The following is a 21597-nucleotide window of genomic DNA, read 5'->3' as shown; positions in this document are numbered from 1 at the left end:
GACTTTAAGCACAGATCGCGCCCTCCCTGGACCTCAGAGTCCTCACCTGCAGAAAGGGTCTGTGAAGCCTACCCTGCATGATTATAAGAGGAGCTAAGGTCCTGCCTCTTCCTGCCTCTTCCCTCCAGGGAGTGGCTCCGCTTCTGCAGAGAGGCCCCAGATCAAGGAGGGGGCTGCATCCCCTAAGAACAGCGGTTCTCAACCTTCCTACTGCTGGGACCCTTTAATATAGTTCCTCATGTTGTGGTGACCCCCAACCATAAAATTATTTCCACTGCTACTTCCTAACTGTAATTTCGCCACTGTTAGGAATCCTAATGTAAATATCTGATATGCAACCCCTGTGTGTGTGTGTGGGGGGGGGGGGGGGGTGGTCATGACTCACAGGTTGAAAGCCTTTGCCTAAGAGTGTCCAGGGGCTGCTGACCAGGGCTGGCTCAGTACGCCCCCAGGCTCGCCCCTCCCTCTTCCTGCTCACATGCTTGCTGCCAGCTTGCCAGCTCGGGTGGCCTCACCTCACAGTGGACTGGTACACGAGATCCTCCCGCTTGCGGTAGTTCTCCATGTGTGAGTAGTTGGTGGAGAACATGGCGTCAAAGGTGAAAATCTTCTGCTTGATGGTGCCACCATCTGTCACCTGCCACAGAGCAGAGTAGCCACAGGTGAGTCCCTGGTGGGCCCTGGTCACCGCTTTCCTCAGGAGTTCCCCTGGCTTGTCCCTGCCCTTGCTCCTCCCTCCCTCCCTCCTTCTCCCCTCCCTCCCTCTCTGCCTTCCTCTCTTTTTCCCTCTCTCCCTCAGCAGAGGAAGATTTCCACACATGTGCTGCAGATGTGAGCTGCCCCGCCCCATCCTGCCCCACTCCTCCATTATCCACAGGGGCTGCCCGGCTGCTAGACTTTGCTAGGCTTTCCCGGTCTTTGAATCCAAGCACTCCACTGACGGTTTAGGCATTTGTAAAAGAGCCACGGGGCCTGCGAGATGGCTCAGCAGGTGAAGGAGCTTGCAGCCAAAGCCTGACAAGCTGAATTTGATTCCTGGGTTCAAGATGGTAGAAAAGAATGGACTCCTGAGCATTGCCCTCAGACCTCCACGTGCACTGTGGCATGTCCATACACACACACACACGCACAATAAATAATTAAATAAAGCAAATTAATTAATAAAAAAAGAATGGTAGCCTCTGGTCCCGGGAGGCCAAGCTCATTACCTAAGCCATGCCCTAGAGAAAGAGATGGAAGACATGTGTGCTGACCACAAAGAGCACCCCACACAGAACTTCCCTGCCACGTTCCTCCTCCCTCTTGCAAAGCTTGATGTGGAGTTGGAAGACAGCAGCCAGCCTGTGAGTAAGTCTGGCTCTCTTCCACTGGTGCCAGCCACCAGAGCATTGACCTCTGAGCAGGGAGGGGCTGGACTTTCAATTCTGCAAATGCTGGGGACCCTTCTGAGGCCCTGCAGACATGGTGGAGCACTGGTGGGGGGGATTCTGAGGCCCTGAAGGCATGGTGGGCCTTCTGAGGCCCTACAGGCATGGTGGAACATTGGGGAAGCCTTCTGAGGCCCTGCAGGCATGGTGGAACACTCGGGGAGCCTTCTGAGGCCCTGCAGACATGGTGGGCCTTCTGAGGCCCTGCAGACATGGTGGAGCACAAGGGGGGGGGTCTTCTGAGGCCCTGCAGGCATGAATGGAATGAAGCTAGTGGCCTCTTCCTCTCTCCCTGCTGAGTCTTTCCAGGCACCAGGAGCTCCATCCACCACGAAGGCTCTGCTTTGCTGAAATGGCAAGTGTGGCCCGGGTAACTGTGGGCAGGACCAGAATGAGCTTTGTAGAGTGAGATATGGAATCAGGGCCTGATCCCAGAGCATTAGTCAGTAGAGAGAAGACAGGAGAGGGGGAAGGCTAGCTAGTAAGGAGGGGAGAATGGAGGGCCAGGGGACCATCAGAAGGCAAATAACTTGTGGAAAGACAAATAAGCTATATTGCAACTATTTCTGCTTTTTAGTGTTCTTATTATTATCATATATGCCGCACATGCTGTGTGGGGTGACTGAGGAGGTCAGAGGACAACTGGAGAGTCCGTCTGTCCTTCTACCATGTGAATTCCAGGCCTGAAGAACAGGTGCTCTTACCAGCCCAAGACATCACAGCCATTTCTGATAAACCCAGAGAGGTTAGGTCCAGAGTGGTATGGGAATCCAGAAGAGGGGGAAGGGCACTTTCTGAGGGCGGGGAGCACCCACAAGGGCATCTTGGAGGATGTGAAGTCAAAACTGCTTCTGCAGGAGGTGGGAGAAGAGTCAGCCTGGCGGAGCAGGTGGTGGGAGCCAAGGGCAGACGCAGGAGGGATCAGCTCAGCTGCCTCTGTGAAAGTGACTGACTGCTTCGAGTGCCCGGAGTAAGAGGGAGGGGGCCCGAGAGGGTCCTGACAGCAGAGTGCCACCACTGAGGACCTATGGACAGAGCAATGTCCCACCCCCTGCAGACACCAGTCACCAGGGTCAGATTTGGGTTCTGCTTATAACCTCCTCTGGTCTTGCAGAAGCAAGTCCAAGAGGGAGGCCACACCAGAAGCAGCGACCCAGGGACAGACAAATGGGGTCTATCAGTACAGGACGCTTGCCTTTGTTTTTCTGTAGCCACCCTTGGGACAGTCCTGAGGAGGAGGCTGCAAGGTCTCCATTCCACCTGAGTGCATGAAAGCTGGGGAAGCAGGGGACCCCGGTGCTGGGGCCCAGATTGCTGCAGGGTCCTGCTGTTCACAGCTGCCGGAGAGGAGAGCCAGGCCCGTGTGTCTGGGGCTCCCCAGCAGCGGCTGCCCTGAGCACGCGCCTGGTCTCCACCGCCTCCCGCTAATGAAAGTGTTACTCCACACAGCAGCAAGGTATGTGTTGTCACTGTTTCAATTATTTATCTGTTTACTCGGCTGCAGTTTTCCGCTTGTCTCAGCAACTCTATTATAGACCGCGAGCTCGCAGCCTCTCGCCGCTCAGCTGGGCTCCACACTAACAGCCTGCGACAGGGCGGCCTCATGCCTGGGCCTGGAGAAGTAGAATTAACTCCCTGCGGCTCCTCTGGTAGAAGCAGGGGAGGGGGCTGCCAGGGAGGTGGTCAGGGATGGGGAGATGCTGAGAGTGGCTTCCCCAGGCATCTGTCACCCCCGCCCCCCGCCCGAACCAGGAGGACTGGCATTATCAGCACCCAGGCTGCCTTCAACTATGTGTTGGTGGTTTTAGTAAAGCACACATTTAGTGCAACCCAGCCAGCTTCTACGGGGCTTCAGCTGTGTCATGCACTGGCCACATCTGTTACCTGTCCCATAGACTAGGAACGACCAAGAACAAGGACACCTCAGTGAGTACCTGTGGTAGGTGGAAGGATGCTAACACATTCATAGATTTGGTGGCACTCAGTGGGATCAGCAGTAGGACTTTGCCTGGCTGGTTTTCCTATCAGCCCTCACCAAGCCTGTCTGCCTCTCATCGCCATTCTGGACTTATCTAGCTCATAACTTGGTCTGTCCCCTCTGAAGTCGGCTGTATTTTTCTTATCTGTGTATCTGCAGAAGGACCCGGATTCCAGAGTAGGATGGCAGCGTGGAGGAGGAGAGCCGTGGTGTGTGAGAGGGGGTGGCATCTCACTGGCATGAGGCTCTCTGTGCTGGCACTTGCCCGGGAAGGATGCAATTTGGGGATACCCACAGCCTGCTTCTGAGGCTGATGCCTTAACCACCGCATGCCTGCAGTGGACTGAACCAGACAGGTGCAGGGTCTGGGGGGGAGCGGGGTCGAGTGGCTTGGCTACTTCCAAAGTCAGAACAAACTTACAGGGTGGGTCCACCATTCCCCTCTTCCCAGCCCTTCAAGGATTCTTGGCCCCTTAGAGACATCAACGTACTTTTCAACTGGGGCCTTCAACTGGGAGACATTTTCTTAGTTATTTTATTTATTTATTTTATTATTTTATGAATATGAGTGCTTTGACTGTCAGTATGTCTGTCTATCATGTGCACGCAGAGCCCACGGAGGCCAGAAGAGGTCATTGGACCCCCTGGAACTGGAGTTACAGATAGCGGTGAGCTGCCATGTGGGTGCTGGAGACAGAATCCAGGTCTTCTGCAAGAATAGCAAGTGATCTTAATTGCTGAGCCACCTTTCCAGCCCCCTTTCTCTGCCAGGGGACCCGGCATATTCTAGAGATACTCTTGGTTATCACCGTGAAGGTCCTGGCATATAATTAACAGGCCAGAGAGACTGCTGATGCTTTTAATGAAGAGGACCCACCTCAGACGTTTAACAAACTTTTGATACTCTGGAATTGACATGGGGAGGTAGCTTAATCCCCAGCACACAGTAATAAGGCTGGGCATGGTGGCCCATGTCTGTTATCCCAGCACAGGGGAGGTGGGTCTCTCTGGTCAGTGAGTCTGTCCTAATCACTGAATGCCAGCTTAAAAACTAAGATGGAGGGCACTTGAGGAAGGACACAAGGTTGGCCTTTAACACATGCATAATTGCATGCATGCACAGGTGCAGACACACACACACACACACCTAGACACGTGAACATGTTATACACACAAATATACCTATGTCCATGCACTCATACATAAGCATACACACATAAACATGTACATACTCGTGCCTGCACATACCATGAGCATCTACATACATGTGTACATGCACACACAGGAACCTGCATCCCTGTACACGTGTTCACACATACCTGCACACACACGCACATGCTCGCCAAGGTGAGAAACCTTCCATCTCATCTGTATGCCTCCCCCCATGCCCTGGGAAGACAAGCATCATGCAAGTCACTTTGCAACCGAAGGCCCAGCTGAGGACCAGCACTCCCTGCCTGTCCTGCCAGGCTGGCAAGGCCGCCTAACTGCCCCTTGGCCTCACCTGGCATGGCAGCCGCAGCCTGAGAAGGACGGGCAGCAGGCTCTCGGCAGCCCTCTGGCTCCAGCCTTGCCAGCCTTCAGGTAGAGAGCTTTTGATATCCTCCTGAAACTCGCAGCCCACATCGTCCCAATCTCAAATTTCACTCCATTTTTTTTATTACACAACAGAGGAAAAAAAAAATCCGTCAGTAAAACTGTCTCCTCAAATTTATTCACCGGGACTGAGGGTTTTATGGCGAGGAAAATACACTCGCCCCCCCGCCCCACGTCCACACACCCCCACACCCCAGACAAAGCAAGGAAGAATTACCTGAGCCATAAATCCCTGCTTCAGGCCGAGGCGCAGGAGAGCCTCAAGGACGAGCCTGCTTTTCTATGGTTTTATTTACTTTTTTTTTTACTTTTTTTTTTTTTTTTTGGAGACAGTGTCTAGCTGTGGTAAAACTCAGTATGGGGAGTCCAGCCTGGCCTCCAGATTCTGAGAGTGACGGTGCCTCTGCCTACTGAACCTGAGATTCCAAGCATACACCATCACCCCCAGTTCTTAGTCACAACCTTTCTCCTGGGACAGCGTGCGAACTGTCCCCTTATTTATTTATTTATTTATCTATCTTGACTCTTATCTGGGGGAAAGGGACCAGCTGTTTGCTGCACCGCCTGCACTGGGGCTCTATGACGCTCTCATTGGTCGGAGGTTCTGAGCTGAGGCTGAACCATAAGCTGTGGGCAAGGGTGGTAAGTGTACGAGACACGGGCACAGTTTCCATCCTCAGGCAAGAGGGAGGCAGGAACTGTGGCACATCCACAGCCCAACGTGCCCCGTTCAGGATCTGGTCGGGACAGAGCTCAGGCCACAGCCCACCGCAGGATGAATGGAGAGGGCAAGTCTGCGGTGACAGGCATATGCCAAGAGCTACCCATGATGCTCCTGGGGGTACAGAGTTCCTTGAGAGGAAAGGTGACCCCAGCCCAAGTCTTCTTGGAGACGTGTAGGTTCAGCTAGACTGGATTGAGAAGCATCTGGAAGGCTTAGAGAGGCACACGTGTGGGTGTGGGTGTGCCTGTGAGGGTCGTGGTCAGAAGTGCCCAGAGGATTAACTAAGGGGAAGGGCCGCCCTATGTGTGGGTGGTACCAGCCCATACCTAGGTTTATGTCTCCCTCTTCCTCCCTACAACCTCCTCCCTCCCCTGCCCCTTGTCGTCCCCTCCCCTTTCAGGGAGGGTCTTCTCACCTCACTTAACCTCATCTAGAAATTCTCTTGCAAAAATGTCCAGAGCTGGGTTCCTATGATGCTTCTAAATCCAGTTACCCCGACAGTTAAGATCAACCCTCACACACGGGTAGCTGTAACTGTGGAGAATAATGTCCTGAGAAGGGGCCGAGTTCTTACTGTGTGGGCTCAGCATTGCTTGTAAACACAGACTCACACAGATGCAAACATGTTCAATGTATGTTAGGGACAATCAGCTTCCAAGAAGCCACATTGTTGTGTGGCCGGGCTGGGCAGCCAGCACACAGTAGGTGCCTTTAAAAAGGTATTTTCTTCTGGTCCTACCCTGCCAGCCTTTCTGCTATGAGTTCCCCAAGTTATTAGCTATAAGTGTCTCTATGCTGTTTGCTATGCAGGCCTCAGTTTCCCTAAATGTTCCATGAGAAAAATGAGGCCTGGTGGCCTCTGGAGAGTCTGTCTACCTGTGTGGTCCCATCGCTGTGGCTCTAGAGAGCCTGCTCTAAGTGACCTCAGCTTGTCATGACCCTCCACCCCACCATCAGTGCCAGACACACCCCCTACCAGCAACCCTGGCTGTGGGCAGATGGATTTACGTGTGGACTCATAGACGCATGGCCAACAGATGCAGTCCAGCCAGCAGCAGGAGAGCCCACTGGTCAGCCAGCCACATTTTAATTTGAAAAAAACAAATAAGTCCTCAAAGTCAGCCTTCTCACCAGTGCCCCTAGATGCCACCATCCGTAAAAGGGAAGGGAAAAAAAATGAAGAAAAAAAATGGGGGATCACCTCTCTCCTCCCCCAGCCTTTCTCTTTGTGTTCCACAAAACCAATTACAGGTTGGAAATGGCTGTAATAAACTTGATATCCCACTTACGGGCCAATCCCGCTGCGGCCAGGAAGTGTAATAGTGGCGGAGAGTGGAAACTGCGGGTTTGTGGAGCTGTTTAAATTGCCTGCCTACATTACTCCGCTCCTCTCCAGCGGGGAAGGAATTCGCTCTCCTGGAAATGGAGCAGCTGAGGTCTCCGTGTCCTGGGTGGCGCGAGGGAGTGTTTGCAAGGCAGACTTTAATGAACTGATTAGATGTGGAGGAGCGGGTGGCCCCTGGGAGCTTACATCAGCCAGGCACAGGTTCAAGTCCCCAGCAAGGCCACTCATACTTCCTGGCAGTGAACGAGAAAGAATGAGGTTAGCCTTCTAGCACCGCTGAGGGTGAAAAGAACAGCTATCAGATAATGCAAGTGACCGAACATGGAACCAGACTATCCCACGGCCCAGCTCTGAACCTCAGTGGATAGAATGCCTGCTGGTCATGCATAAAACTCCAGGTTGGACACCTATAATCCCAGCACTCATGTGGCAGAGGTGAGAAGATCAGAAGTTCAAGGTCATCCTCAACACAAGGAGTCGGAGGTAAGCCTGTTTACATGAGACCGTGTCTTAAATGTTGTAAGAAATAGGCACACACTTGTGAAACATGTAGGGAAGTAGATACTGCTACTGAATTTCAATTCCAATCATTGCGGAAGACAATGAAAAGCGATTCTAGAAACTTCCACCACGTGACTGTCATCCAGTGGTCCCTTCCTAATGCCACGTGACCCTGCATGTCTGGCATGGAGACAAACACAGACTAAGTTCTCAATATACATTTATTAGCTAAGTGTACCTCTCAGCAAAGGAAGGCATGGGCTTCTCAGGGTACCGGTCCTTAACTACGACTTTTGATGCTTACACCAAGAGAGCTGACCCAAGATGACATAAATCAGGTCAACACAGCTTCATCAGGTGGAATTGGGCCCAGAGCTACAGACTGAATCCTTCATGTGCCTAAGATTAGCATCTGTCTTGCAAGGCTGGACTTGTGCTGAGGTAACTATAGCCAAGCAGATGTGGACAGTGGGGGACTGGCTTCTCACCATCTGGCTCCGTGTTTCCTGTTTTCTCCAGCAGGGCGGCAGCATGGAGCTAGTATTGTCTTCTGTGTGTGCTGGTGGAGATGGGGTGGGAGTGAATGAGGTGTGGCAGAGGGCTGTGAGTTCAAATTCTATAATAGAGTCAAGCATGTGGCAAAGACTCACTCAAATTCTAGAAGTAAAACTGCAGCCAGAGAATTAATGTCACCTGCCCAGGCTGCCTGGCTGGCACCAGGTGAAGTAGACATTTGAGCATGCTTTGCGTCTGACTCTGAGGATTCTATAGAAAGGCCTCAGGGTGGGGGGTGGGGAACTGGGTCAAGGCCAGGAGCAGGACCAAGAAAGGGACAGGTATTTTAGGGGAAAGGAACCTGAACAAAGATGCCTGGGGAGGGAGCGAGAAGCCTGAATGTGGAGGGGAGCCAGGGGACCTCGATGGAGCCACTTAATGGTCCTCTGGGTTTGGGAGGTCAGAGTTTCTAGTGGTCTTATTGCCATGGCGACCCTGGACCACTCTTCCTGTAAAGCTCCTGCCCACCTGCTCTCTGCTCTGGTGGGGAGCTGTCGCCACAGATGCAGGCATGAAGGAGGATGGGTGACAGCCAAGGAGGAGAAGTCAAGAGCCACCCACCTCCCTGGGTACTGACTCCACCCTCCCGTGCCAACTCCGTAAGCTCCCGCTCCTGGCAAGGCTGGGCTGGGGTGATTGGCTTCCCTGGTGTGTGTGGGAGATCCGGTGTTGACAGAGACAGCTGGTATCATAAATTGCCTTGTCTCATCTGGTTATGGTGTGATGGCAGACAGGCGCTCAGGGACAGGACTGGGGAGTGGTGACGGCACAGGAGGAGAGCGGAGAGGTTGCCAGCTTCCTCGTGGGTCCTGGGCTTGCCATGTGGGCAGGTGAGCGGACAGGTGTGATGGCTGTACTAACAGTAGGGGTGGGGAGATGGTAGGGGGCGGGGAGCCAGCTCAGTCAGGTGGGCATGTGCACAGATGTGAAAGCCTATGTTCTGGGGCATGGTAGGGATGTGACTATGGGGCTCAGACGTACTGAGCTGCCAATGACGTGTGTGTGTGTGTGTGTGTGTGTGTGCTACATGCATGTATGTGTGTGTGTGTGTATGTGTAAATGTTTGTACTTTTTAAGGCGAGTGGGGCTTGTGCATGTCTGTTTGTGACACGTGGTGGGTGTATACTCTGCCCCCACACAGTGGCAAGCCCAGTTGTTATGTTCCCTCCTTGATCTATAACTCAAGGAGGAGATACTGGAGATAGCAGCCGGGGCAGGGTATGTAGATTTCGGACGACGCCAGTCTGTTTCCACAGGAGTGAAAGGGCACCAGGCTGGCTGTCCCTGCACCTCCCACACCTAGCAAGAGCCCCCTAAGCCTTTAAACTCCACCAGCTACGTGAGGGTCACACGTCACCTCCTGGGTACCCTCCTCCCCATCGCAAACAGGAAGCAGGAGACACAAAAGGTGCCTCAGGGCTGAGGCCAGGCACTGGGGTTTCAGAGCCCAGCGCAATCACCAGGACCACATGCTCAGGGAGTCAGCTGGAGAGCATCATGACTCCCAGGATGTGGTGTAAGAGCCTGAGCTGGGCAGCCACAGGGAGCAGCGAGGCCCTAATCCACACTGCAGAGCCCAGTGGGGTTGCGTTTGCTCTCTGAGGTGAGAGCGCACTTCTAGATCCCACATCTCCCCGCCTCGCTTTCCTTAGCTGTAAGTCAGGGGTAGGAGCACACCCTGAGGGCACCAGAAGATGCTCTGGGTTCTGTGTGGTGGGGAGTCAGGACTTGGGGAGAGTGGGAATCCCACTGTCAGCTTTGGGATGTGGCACTGTTGACATCGTTTATGTCACCAAATGGAGATGGGGAGTCCCCCAAAGCTTTAAAGAGGCCATTACAGAGTCCAGGGATACCAACTAGTCCCCAAACTGCTGTAGACACAGTGGATCTCAAGCTAGTGCCCAGACCTGGGGAGAGGTTGTGAGAACAGAGAAGAGATCGCTTTCTGGGTCCTCTTTGGGGCCACTAATCAGATCATCAGATCTTAGGAGCAGGCTGGGTAAAGAGTTGAACAGAGCCCTGGTTGGGTCCTAGCTAGTCCCAGGATTTGGGTATCTGTGTGCAAGGCTCTGTCACAGAGCCCTACAGTTTCCCAGTACTCGGCCCCCAAAGCGTTGTGCCATCCTGTCTGAGAGCACACCTGTGTGAGGACAGCTGCCTGGCTTGAGCCAGTCAGGACAACTGGTACCATCGGGAAGGATGCCCGTCCCTGGGGAGGCCCTTGTTGGGACAAGGTGGCTGGGCCCCCATGCTCAGTGGTGCTGCAAACAGTTGGGCCATGTCAGCAGGTCTGGCTGCCAGCAGATCCATGGCCGTGGCCATCAGCAGCCCATGCCAGCCTGTGCACCTGCTATACCAGGGCAGATACACTGCAGACAGTGTTGGCTGGCATCTCCCGCCCTGTGTAATTAACATGGCATCGTGGGCAGCTCAGCCAAGCGGAGCCTGTCCGCCTGTCCATCTGCTGGTTGCTTCCGGGGACAGGCCCTTTAACACAAGCTCAGCAGCCTGCTAGGGAGAAAAGAGTTCTGAAGGGATCGCTGAGGACCTGGGATCCACCTCTGTTCAGCCACTGGCAGGGCATGCTGGGAAATTTACATTCTACCTCTTGGCCTCAGTTTCCTCATTTGTCCAATGGAACTGGGATGGCTGGTTTCTTTGTCCTATCTGCCATAACGAGGTTTGAGCAATAGGTAGACTTCGGGTGGCAGGAATCTACAGTTAGGGACCACATCGGAACTTGCAGGTTATCGTCACTTATTTCTCATCCAGAAAGAATGCCCTGGGTTTCTATTCTGTGCCAGAGACTGTTTTAGGAGCAAGGCTGTGTAGCCTCTCTTCTTCCACAGTCTGCGTTGTAGTGGGAGGAGTTGGACAATTAATCAAATTAAAGAAGATGGAAGAAGCCTATTAGGTAGGGAGAGAGGGAGGGGTGTCCTCATTTGGCATGGATGGGTAAGCATGGCCCATCAGAGTGGATGACTGAGCTGCAAACTCAAGAGAGGAGGCTGGGGTCCTCTAGAATCAGTCCTGGGGACAGCCCTGGATCAGGAGCGCCCTCCACACTGCCCAGATGGGGAATCTGAGGTGCTGAGCTCTGGGTGAGGCCCTGTGACTTTGTGTTTCGGTTGCTGTTCTTTGTGTCTCAGCATATCCAAACATCCAATAGAGTCTGGGGGATGTAAAAGCCAGCCTCGGTCTACCTGGCACCTGACCTCTGTACTGAGACAGAAGCCTGTGGATGAATCTGGTCTCTGTCTCTTCTGGTATCCACCTGCCTCACTCACTGGACCCATTGCCTGGTAAGGTGCATACATCAGTTCGCTTAGCGCCTAAATCTCCTGCATAGGTGCCACAATTTAGAGCATATAGTCCATTAATGAGTCTTCTTTTCTTTTGAGATGATATTTACATGGAATGAATTGCAAAAACCTTCAGGGCCCCTTTCAAGCTTGTGTGTGTGCGAGCGTGTGGGTGCGTGAGTATGTGTGTTGCATGTGTGAGTGTGTGTGTGTGTGTGTGTGTGTGTGTGTATGTGAGTGTGTGCACCTGTATATGTGTGGGTATGTGAGCACAGAGGGCAGCCTTGGGAGTCACTCCTCAGGTCAGTCTGTCTGTCCTGTTTATTGAGACAGGGTCTCTACTGGCCTGGTCCTTTACTTAATAGGCCAAATTGGCCGAGCAGAGAGCGTCTAGGGATCTGCTTGTCTCCAACTCCGCTCTTACCACCCCTGGAGTCACAGGGGTGCACCACCACCACACACAGATCTTTGCTTAGGTTCTAACAGTTCAAACTCAGACCCTCACACCTTACCAACTAAGTCATCTTCTCAGCCCAGACAGACTCCTCTCCGAGGTGGACCTTGTGGACCAGATACATTAAGAAACTTGCCTCATGGCACGATACACAGCAACACATTGATTACAGAGCTAGTCTCACCCGGAATCCCTGACTCCCTGCCGGAGCCCAGAGGGTAGCCCTTGTCCTATAGACCACAGTGGAGATGACTCTCAGCGTCTTTGTGGGGAGGGGTACACAGAATTCCCACTGCCCCTCTGCTCAGCAGGGGGCATATTCTTCTAGTGAGAGAGAATTGGAGAGTTGGGGTGAGCTCTTATTATAAGAATGCTGTTCAATAAAAATCACTCAGCATATTAAAAAAAATCTTTACCTGGCTTTGAACAAACACTTGGTATTATTACAACCAGGAAAAAAAATCCCATTTTCTTTTCATTATAGGTCTGGCACATTTTGTTTTCTTGTTCCAAGAGCAGAAAAACTGCATGGACAGAATGACTGAAGAGAGGGTGCAGGGAACATGTTGGAGTAGAAGTATGCAGCCTTGGGCCCACGTTCCAGATGGACTGACCCCCTGAGGGATGCAGAACAGGCATCTACACTGGGAGCTTCAGATTCCCCACCTGTAAAATGGGGTGTGACAGCGCCCTTCCCAAGGTGAGGAAAGGACAAAATGTGTGGCCAGTAGTCACTGCCTTGTGTGACCTCTGGCCTCAGGGCCTGGTGAGAGACACTTAGGCTTGCCTCCAGCCACCAGAGACCTACAGGCAACACTTAGTGGGCCCCACACTAGAAAGCAAGTCGCTGAAAGAGTCAGGCACAAGTAGCTAGGAGATCGCCTGAGGGTTACGTTTAGGGAACGTGGGTCTTCTGTAAAACCTGGGTGGTAAGAGAGATGGTGCGGGGCAGGGGGTCAGGAGGGAAAATACCAATCAGAGCAGCTGTCAAGGTCCGGCAAGGGACACAGTTGTCTGTACTGAGCCTGTACTGAGCTCAGTAACAGAAGGAGTTGTGGTAGTATCTGGAGTCAGGTCACATGAGGTCCTATAAGGAAGTTGGATTATGTTCTTGCTGTCATGAAGAGACACAGGGAGGTTTAAAACAGAGGCCTGGTATGTGTGGCTAGGAGATCTCTTTAGCTCTTAGTGGGGAAAGAACTGTGAGTTGCAGTGGGGGCCAGAAATCCTGACCAGGGGCTCCTCCAGCGTGGGAGCAGACAGCAGCTCCCACCAAGGCATGAGTGAGTGGTCTTGTTGCTTCATCCTGTGTATTCCTGTCCTCTGAGGAACTCCAGTGAATGTCAAATGCCTGGTGGGACCTGCAGGCTCAAGCACATCCAGTATCTAGCTCTAGATGAGGGGAGTATGAGGAGACCCTCCCCTACATCCTGACAGTCAGACCTTGAAAAGAACTTGTGGCGTCTCTGCTCACTGAGGTTCAGTGTACCCCAGATCACTCAACCCATGCCAGAAGGTTCAGAAGGGAGCTGGTCTGGTCACACAGACAGGACAGCAGCACTGTCGTGGTATGGGCAGCAAGAGTGCCCTCTGGAGAGAGAACCAGAGGCAGGACTCTGCACACAGTCTCCGTATACATTCACTACAGCTCTCAGAAATAGGATCTGATTATTTGTAGGTGTATATATTAAGGCTGTGGCCATGTGGTGAGAAGATGCCACCGGAGAGCCCCACCTTTCACAATGGCCCCATGGAACATCTTCCACACAGCCCAGTCGCTTATGTGACTGTATTTCCTTAAGGCCCAGAAGTCAAGGAAACTCACAAGTCTCAGGAAGTTCCCCAGACTTACAAGATTCCAAGACTCCGCCCCTAAGTTATTTCAGCAGGATCAATTGCTACAGTAAGGAGACTTAAGAAGAACTCACTGCCCTCAGTTCACACAGGGAGCTTCAGAGATGGGACTCTGGCGACAAACCACACAGGTGGGAGTGGACTCTTGGTGATGCCGGAGACATTTTGTAAGTAATGCCAATAAACTCTCACTGGATTCAATTTGGATTGTTTCTTTGGTCTGTACCCTGCCTGGAATGTACAGACATCTGTTTACAACTCTCTAGGAAGTCTTAGACCCCCTCTCAAGATGCCCTCTGCCACGCCAGGCACTTGATGAACATGTCAGGGTCATTGGTGACCTCGGATATCTTACAGTGACCCGTGGATACCTGTCCAGAGCCCCAGGAGGCAGAACTATCTCCATATAACACAGGGGCCACGGGCTTCAATTAAGGCCTCATATCTGAGGTTGGTGGGGCAGCCACGGTGATTATGGACTGGTCATCTGGCCACTCTGGGTGTGCGGGGAAGACAGAGATTGGGAAAGCAGCAGGATGGAGATGGGTGTGCAAGAGCCTAGAATAGCTTGGGATGGAAGTAGTGACCAGAGTGTGGAACCTGCACATTTAAAGCCTGGTAGACAGGAAAAGGGAGATGGACCAGGCAGTAAAGTGCCTGTCATAAAAGCATGAAGACCCGAGTTCAAATCCCTTGCAGAAGCTTGTCACAGTGGTGCATGCTAGTAGTCACAGCCCTTTGGGGATGTTAGACTCCCTGGGGCTTGTTGACTAGTCAGTCTAGCTGATTCAGTGAGCTCCAGATTCAGTGTGAGACCCTGCCTCAAAATGTAAGGTGGAGGGCTGGGGAGATGGCTCAGCAAGCAATGCTACACAGATCTGACAGTCTGAGCTTGGTCCTGGATCCCAGGGAAAAAGGTGAGAACTGACTTCCAAGGGGGTGTCCTTTGACTTTTGCTAACATGCGGGGACACGAACATGCCTCCACACAGACACAGGCACAAGCAAATAAAGTAAGGCGGAGAGCAATTGAGGAAGATTTGACCTCTGATGTTGACCTCTGGCCTCCACATGCATTCTTCCACATGTATGTGTGAACACATATACAGAGACAGAGACAGAGACAGAGAGAGAGAGAGAGAGACACTGAGAGACAGACAGTCATTCACCCAGGAGCCTTCTGAACTGAAACTGGAAAAAGCCTAGGCAAGCTGTCACGAATTAGCTACCTTAGTGCTACATCCTCCATGAAGCAGAGAGGCTGACACTGACGTGACAGGCCCCATTGTGTAAAGGCAATGCTTCTGCATAGCTGTCAGGAGCTCAGAGATGGGACGATGTGTCTGCTAACAGATACCGCATGCAAGTCCAGGAAGGCTCATTCTCCACCTCCAACCACACGAGGCAGGCAGAGAAGCCATCCTTCAGTGCCTGCGTGGACTGCAATGACCTCTCGTTCTCACACTTCGGCACCTTTGGGGCCCGGTGTCCCAAGATGATACAGCCCCCGCTTTCTTCCAGGCCTATTCTGCCTGCAAAGTAGAGCCTGGCAACCACCCTGCCCTCTCAGGTAAATATTGACATGTCGAAGGTACGGCCTCAGCAGGAGAATGAGGTGTGATTGGCAGGACGGCTGCTGGGGCATCAAATCCACACAGGCCAGCACGGGGAGCAGTGACTGACAACTCTGATGGCACCAGTTGGGGCAGTTTCTTTCCCTTTGATAAGCCTGACATGAGGGACCTGGGGTCTGCAGGGAAGGCGAGAGGAGAAACCACCTGTCACCAGGTCAGCCTGTTTTCAGTGTGGCTGAGTGTCATTCCCATTCCTGCCGTCAGACATTGATGTGAAGTCATTGGTGGACTCTAAGCAACCATGAGTGATGTTCAGCCTGGCCCTTCTTGATGGTGGAGACACATGCCAGCTCGGGAATGGGATCCTTAGGTAGATGGGCAGAAATGGTGACTACCTTCCTGGAGCATTATGGGATCAAGGGAGGACGTACCAAATATAGAGAGCACTGAGGGGAACACAGGCAGCTGAGGATGCTCTCTTTTCTGCCCCCTCTTTGCTAGATAAGCCAGGGTTTGGAAAATGCATTAGTTTTGTGTGTATGTATGTGCATGCTCATATGTGCTGGGCTACACATGTGTGTGTGTATGTGTGTCTGTGTGTGTGTGTGTGTGTGTGTGTGTGTAGGACAGGGATGATGAGGAGGGGTATAAGTAGGTCTCTCCTATCCATAACATGTGAGTCAGGAGTTCAGAGAACAACAAGGAATCTTCCAGGACGTTAGAAAGCCCCTTGGCTTATGCATGAGGAAAGTGAGTCCCAGAGAGCCCCACTGACAGTGCTCAGGCAGCCTGGCTGAGCTTGCCAGTGTATGCAAGCCAGTGTGACTGGAAGAAGGCAGCTGGTACTGAGGAACAGGGTGCCAACGCCCAGATGTGCTCCCAGATGGCTGGAACACTATGTGTCCGCCTAGATCTTCCAAAGATGACCAGTGCAAGTCAATAGAATAAGGCCTGGGCACAGCTCAATGTAGCTATTGCTGACTTTTCCCATCACTGTGAACAATATCTGAAATGAGTGACTTAGAGGAGGAAGAGTCTGTGCTGCTCATGGTTTGAAGGTTAAGCCCATCATGGTGGGAAAGGAATGGTGGCAGGAAACGCTTGGGTGTGTGGCAGTAGGAACCAGAAGCTGCTGGCTCACAGCCTGGCAGACCAAGAGGAAGAGATGAGTGTTTGTGCTCAGCTGACTTCTCCTCTCCCTCTTTGTGTTTATTGGGGGAACCAAGCCCATGGGATGGGTCTTCCCATATTCAGAATGGGTCTTCTGGTACTTCCCTAATCCTCTTTAGAAACACAGATACACTCAATGGTATGCCATCACGAACGCCCTGACATTTCTAGATCTATCCGGGCTGAGCGTAGCTCAATATGTAGTTGGACAAGGTAGCCGCCATTTTGAACTCCCAGCAGATGGAGAAGGAGGCCAGCTCACCCATTCTGCTTGTGGCCCATTGCTTCAAGTACCTATTACAAACTAGGCACAGAGCTTGGAATTGCATCCAGCAGCTGGTACAGCGAAGAAAGAGGAGGCCCTCCCACCCTGCAGCTCCTGTCTGCAGCCAGCCAGACAAATGTCCTCACGGGAACCAGAAAGTACCTGTCTGAAGCCCAGAGTCCCACAGCGTTGACAGCAACCATTTTACCTGCTGCTGTAGACACTAAAGTGACAGGGGCAATGGTGGCTTTCAAATAACCCCTTCCATGAGATCAGTTGGGACGTCCACAAAGGCGGGGTCTAAGGTTGCACAACTGAGGGACCCAGGAGGGCCCAGACTTTGCAAAGCTGAAAGAGTAGAGACCCTTCGTGATGTGGTGAATTGAGACCCTGCTTCAACTTTTCACCCCTCCTTGTCCACACTCAGTGTCATTCACCCCTCCCTAGAGAGCCATTCTCTGCTTCCTGACCAAGTTACTGGCTGGCCATGGAACTGGAAAAGATGAAAAGGTAACCAGAGGTCACCAAACCTCTCTCAGTCTTCAAGGACAGCACACAGAGCTTCCGATATACCCACAGGAACCTGTTGAGCTGTCAGCTGGAGGCCGACAGGGGACAGGATTGAGCCACCGCTGATGTCCCTGTAAGGCCAACCTGGGCTAGCCAACAGTCAGCCAGCCCTAGACATGTGAGTGAGCACAGCTGCCCTAGCATCCCCCCAGACGGGTGAGCACAAAGCACCCATTGCTACTGCTGCCTGCCTAGGCGGCTCCGCAGGCATCTGCTACACAGCATTACCATGGCAACAGATAATGACACATGGGTGGTCAAGAATCTGGGTTCTAGAGTCCAGCAGCCTGAGATGAGCTCCTGGCTCCCCCAGAGATGGGCTGTGTGACTGGGAACAACGTACTCAAGCCTCTTTGAGCTTCCATCTCCTCAATTGTCCGATAAGAATAGCGACAGACACCTGGCAAGGTGTCGCAAACATTGAATAATGGGGTCACATCAACTACTTAGAATAGGACTTGGCACACAGCGAGCAGCCAGCAGCATTGGCTAGTAATACCATGCTACTGTAGAACCTACGATGTACATTTCAGGGTTATCTCCTCGAGGGCTGCATAGCCTATGAGACCAGGACTCCCTCTGCTAATCTGGCCCCATGAAATCCTTAATGTTTTCTCTGTTCACCTTTTCCTCTCTAGCTCAGTACAGAGTCCCGCTAGAGAAATGCTAGCGAAGGTCCAGATCTTGGACATAGCGGATTGGCTGGGGGCCTCTGTGTCCGCTGCTCTGCAAGCTTTAGGATGAGGCAGTTTGCCGGGGGAAACTTCTGTTTTGAGCTCCCTGACTGTGTGGATCTGGTGCCAAAAAAAAAAAAAAAAAAAAATCTCTGTAAAGAGCAGAGGATTCAGCCAGCAGTGTGTGGTGTGGGGGCGGGGCGGGGTGGGGAGGCAGTAAGCACGTGGGTGGCAGTCAGGATGGACACCCTTGCCTCCAGCTGCAGTGTGGCTGGCACCAACCGGCAAGTGGGCAGTTCCGGGCACAGCACTAACCTTGAACATGGAGGCTCAGAGTGTGGGGGAGGGGTTAGGACTACAGCCTGAGGGGGAGAGAGGTAGCAGGGTGGGGAATGAAGCTGCGGGCAGGTGAGACTCTTCCCAGATGTCATCAGATGCCAATTCACACCCACATCTGGAATGCAGGGAGCCAGGAGCATTCCAGAACTCAGGCTGTAATCCTGAGTGGGGAATACACACACAGAGGCACAGACAGACAGACAGACACAGACACACATACACAGAGACACACAGGGGGCTGGGGGGAGGCGGAGGGCTCACTCCATAATCGCCCACACTAATATCTCTGCAGCTGAGCATCTGGACGGCGGCATAAGTGAGATAAATAGAGACCACGAGAAACCTCCCGTCGCCAGGCTGGGCTGACGTCAAGTGCAGCAAGCTGGGCTCAGTTTTGCCACCAGATGCCCCCCTCCCACCCAACCATCTCCTCCTAACACTCTGCCTTTCAGTTTTTAGACTTTTGGGGGCTTTCAGGTTGCAGGAAAGGATTCCGGCTGGTAAAAATAGAGGAGTTTTGACATATGTCAATGGCAAATCACATTTACTGGCATTCAAAAGACGTCTGTCACAGGGTAGCTGCCGCTCGGAGGCTGGATGGACAGCTGCCCCCTTCCTCTGGCAGAGGAGGGGAAAGTGGGGCGGTGTGTCACAGTTGGTCAGAGAGGGGTTATGGAGGCGGTAGGCTGCCCTCAGAAACCTCTGGAACTCAGGGCCTCTCAAGAGATGGCTTCGGTTTATGGTTTCTCCCAACACAGAGCCAGCCACCTGTTGCAGACATAGCTTCCATCTGTCTCCAGATTAAAAGTGCCCAGGTTCACAGACCTCTGATCCTCTGCCCAGGTGTCACCTATCCTCCTGTCCTGTCAAGAGGTCCCAGGAGGACTTGCTCATGTGCATTCTGCCCGTTTCATAGCTGGAAAAGCCAAGGCATGGCCCATAGCACCCAGCAACCACATGGTGCACACGCTCCGTCTGCACAGCATCATCTGTAGTAATGGCGACGGATGCTAGCTGGGCATTTCTGTAGACTGGTGGGGTTCATGCAGGAGCAGGCATACTACAGGTGGTCCATAAATGCTTCCTTCTTGCTGGTGGGTCTCAACACAATGCTGGTGGGAGGCAGAGATGGATACCCCACTGGAGATGCTAGGAGAGGGGAAATGGACCATCCCCTTAGAAGGGAGGGAGGGACCCCCCAGTTCTCAGAATTTACAATAACGAGCAAGGAAAACAATCACTTTATTTAAATGAGTGAAGGAACGATTTGGCCTCTCCGTGTGAGAGGAAGCAGTTAAGGGGTTTATTTTATTTTGGGTCCTAATAATATTACAATCTCCAGGCCGGTTATTATCCGTCACTTTTCAGGGAAGATTGAAAAGAAAATGGTTTTATCCCCAGCAATTGTGAACCGCTCTGTCTGATGAGTTGTTGTTCCCACTTAGATAGTACACGCAGCCCTGTCAGGTGACCTGCCCGGCTGGGTGGCTTTGTTTAACTGGGGGAAGAGGAGAGGGAATAGAGAAGGATGTGTCGGGAGTCGTGGGGGATGGGAAGGCGGTGAGAGCTGAGAGCTTCCTGGGTTTTGTAGGGGGACTGGCTGAGTAGTCAGCTGGGCAGGCCCTAAGGACATTGGAACCTACACTTTTAAATTAATTTTTAAAAAAACTTTGCATGCATGCATGCGTGCGTGCGTGCGTGTGTGTGTGTGTGTGCGTGTGTGATCTATTCAGTCGCAAAACTGATTGGACTTGAGACGAAAACCCAGCAAAATTTCAATGGGGATGGATATATATTACTGTACACCTACTATGTGCTGGGCATGTCCACCAGGAGGTTTCTCTCCTGAAGTCCTCCATCCTCAGAATTAATTTCCATCAGAATCATTTAGGTTTAGGGATGAGGAAACTGAGGCTCAGAGAGGTTACAGACTTGACCCAATCATACAGGGACAAACCAGGGACAGGATTCAGGCTGGAATCCTCCGGCCCAGACACAGGAGGGGCTGCCACCCCTACACAGGTCAGCACAAGCCCCCCCACCAGAGGCAAACCTCCCAGAAGTTCTTCTCAGCTTACACTGGAGTGGGGGCAGACACCAGCTGATGGGTCCTCCCGGGGGTGAGGTCAGGGTGGCTTCTGTGCCCACATCACCTGGAAGTGTTCTTGTCTAGAAGGTCCTGGGTTCTTAGGTCTGCTGAGTCAGGCTTTCTAGAGGGAAGTTCTGGAATGCTCTTCTTCTTCTTTTTAAAAACATTTCATCATTTTATGGGCATTGATGTATTACCTGCACATATGTCTGTGTGAGAGTACCAGATCCTTTGAAACTGGAGTTACAGATGGGTGTGAGTTGCCCAGTGGGTGCTGGGAATCGAATCTGGGTCCTCTGGAGAAGCAACCAGTGCTCTTAACCCCTGAGCCATCTCTCCAGCGCCTGGGATGCTTTTTAATGGGCCTCCTGGGGGTGATTTTTAAGTGTAGTGAAGTTGGAGCAGCTACACTAAGACAGCTCTGGATGCTGCCCTGGGGGCTCAGCAGCCACCCCTACCTAACTGGCAGTCTTCACTCCCCACCCCACCTCTCCACCCCTCCTTCATCTGGTCTACCCCCACAGCTCTCTCGGGATCAGATTCAGAATAAATTGCTGGTGCTCAGATCTCTGTCTCAGAGGTCAGCGACTTCATGAGATGCCCTCCTTCAGATGGACACACCCAAGCCCTTCTTGCTGTGCCTCCTGAGATCACAGGGGAGTGTCTCTGGAATGCTGCTGCTGACATTTCTTCTTCCCCAACTCTTCCTCCCCTCCCTCCTCCTCATTTCTCCTCTTTTCATCTCTCCCTTCCTCCTCTCCCTCTCCTTCTCCTCCCTCATTCTTCTTCTCTCCTTCCGCCTCCTCCCTCCTCTCTCTCCTCATCTCCCTCCTCCTTTGCATCGCTCCTCCTCCTCCTCTTCCTGTTCCACCTCCTGACATCTAAGAGGTGTGCCTTCCCAGCCAGCCATCATGCTGCCTTGTGTGTCATCTCATGTAACCGTCCAAGGTCCCCCGAAGCACTTGTGGTCCCTATGGGCTTGGTGTGGAATAGCTGCAGGAATGGAGTATGGATGGGTTGAGGTGACATGGCGTAGGGGCCCCTCTCTGTGCTCTAGCCGCTGGATCAGCATGTATGACTGAGGATATGGTTCTGACAAAAGCCAGGCCGCTCCTGTCATTACTGTAAAGGACCCCACGGAGTCCTCAGCCCTGATACCTCCCTCATACAGGTGGACATGA

General features: G+C 52.5%; 1 protein-coding gene across 1 annotated transcript in view; it reads right to left on the bottom strand.

Moving 5' to 3' along the window:
- The window catches only part of Igsf21 (immunoglobin superfamily member 21), a 223448-nt gene that overhangs the window by 79417 nt on the left and 122434 nt on the right, over positions 1-21597 (bottom strand). Inside the window, exon 3 of the mRNA XM_085690366.2 lies at positions 516-637. Within this exon, the coding sequence (XP_085546492.1) occupies positions 516-637 (122 nt within the window). The remainder of the gene's footprint in view (positions 1-515; positions 638-21597) is intronic.

This window comes from Myodes glareolus, chromosome 6 (genome assembly GCF_982192425.1).
Source record: "Myodes glareolus chromosome 6, mMyoGla1.1, whole genome shotgun sequence".
NCBI classification, from domain to species: Eukaryota; Metazoa; Chordata; class Mammalia; order Rodentia; family Cricetidae; genus Myodes; species Myodes glareolus.
This window is presented reverse-complemented; position numbering and strand designations above follow the sequence as displayed.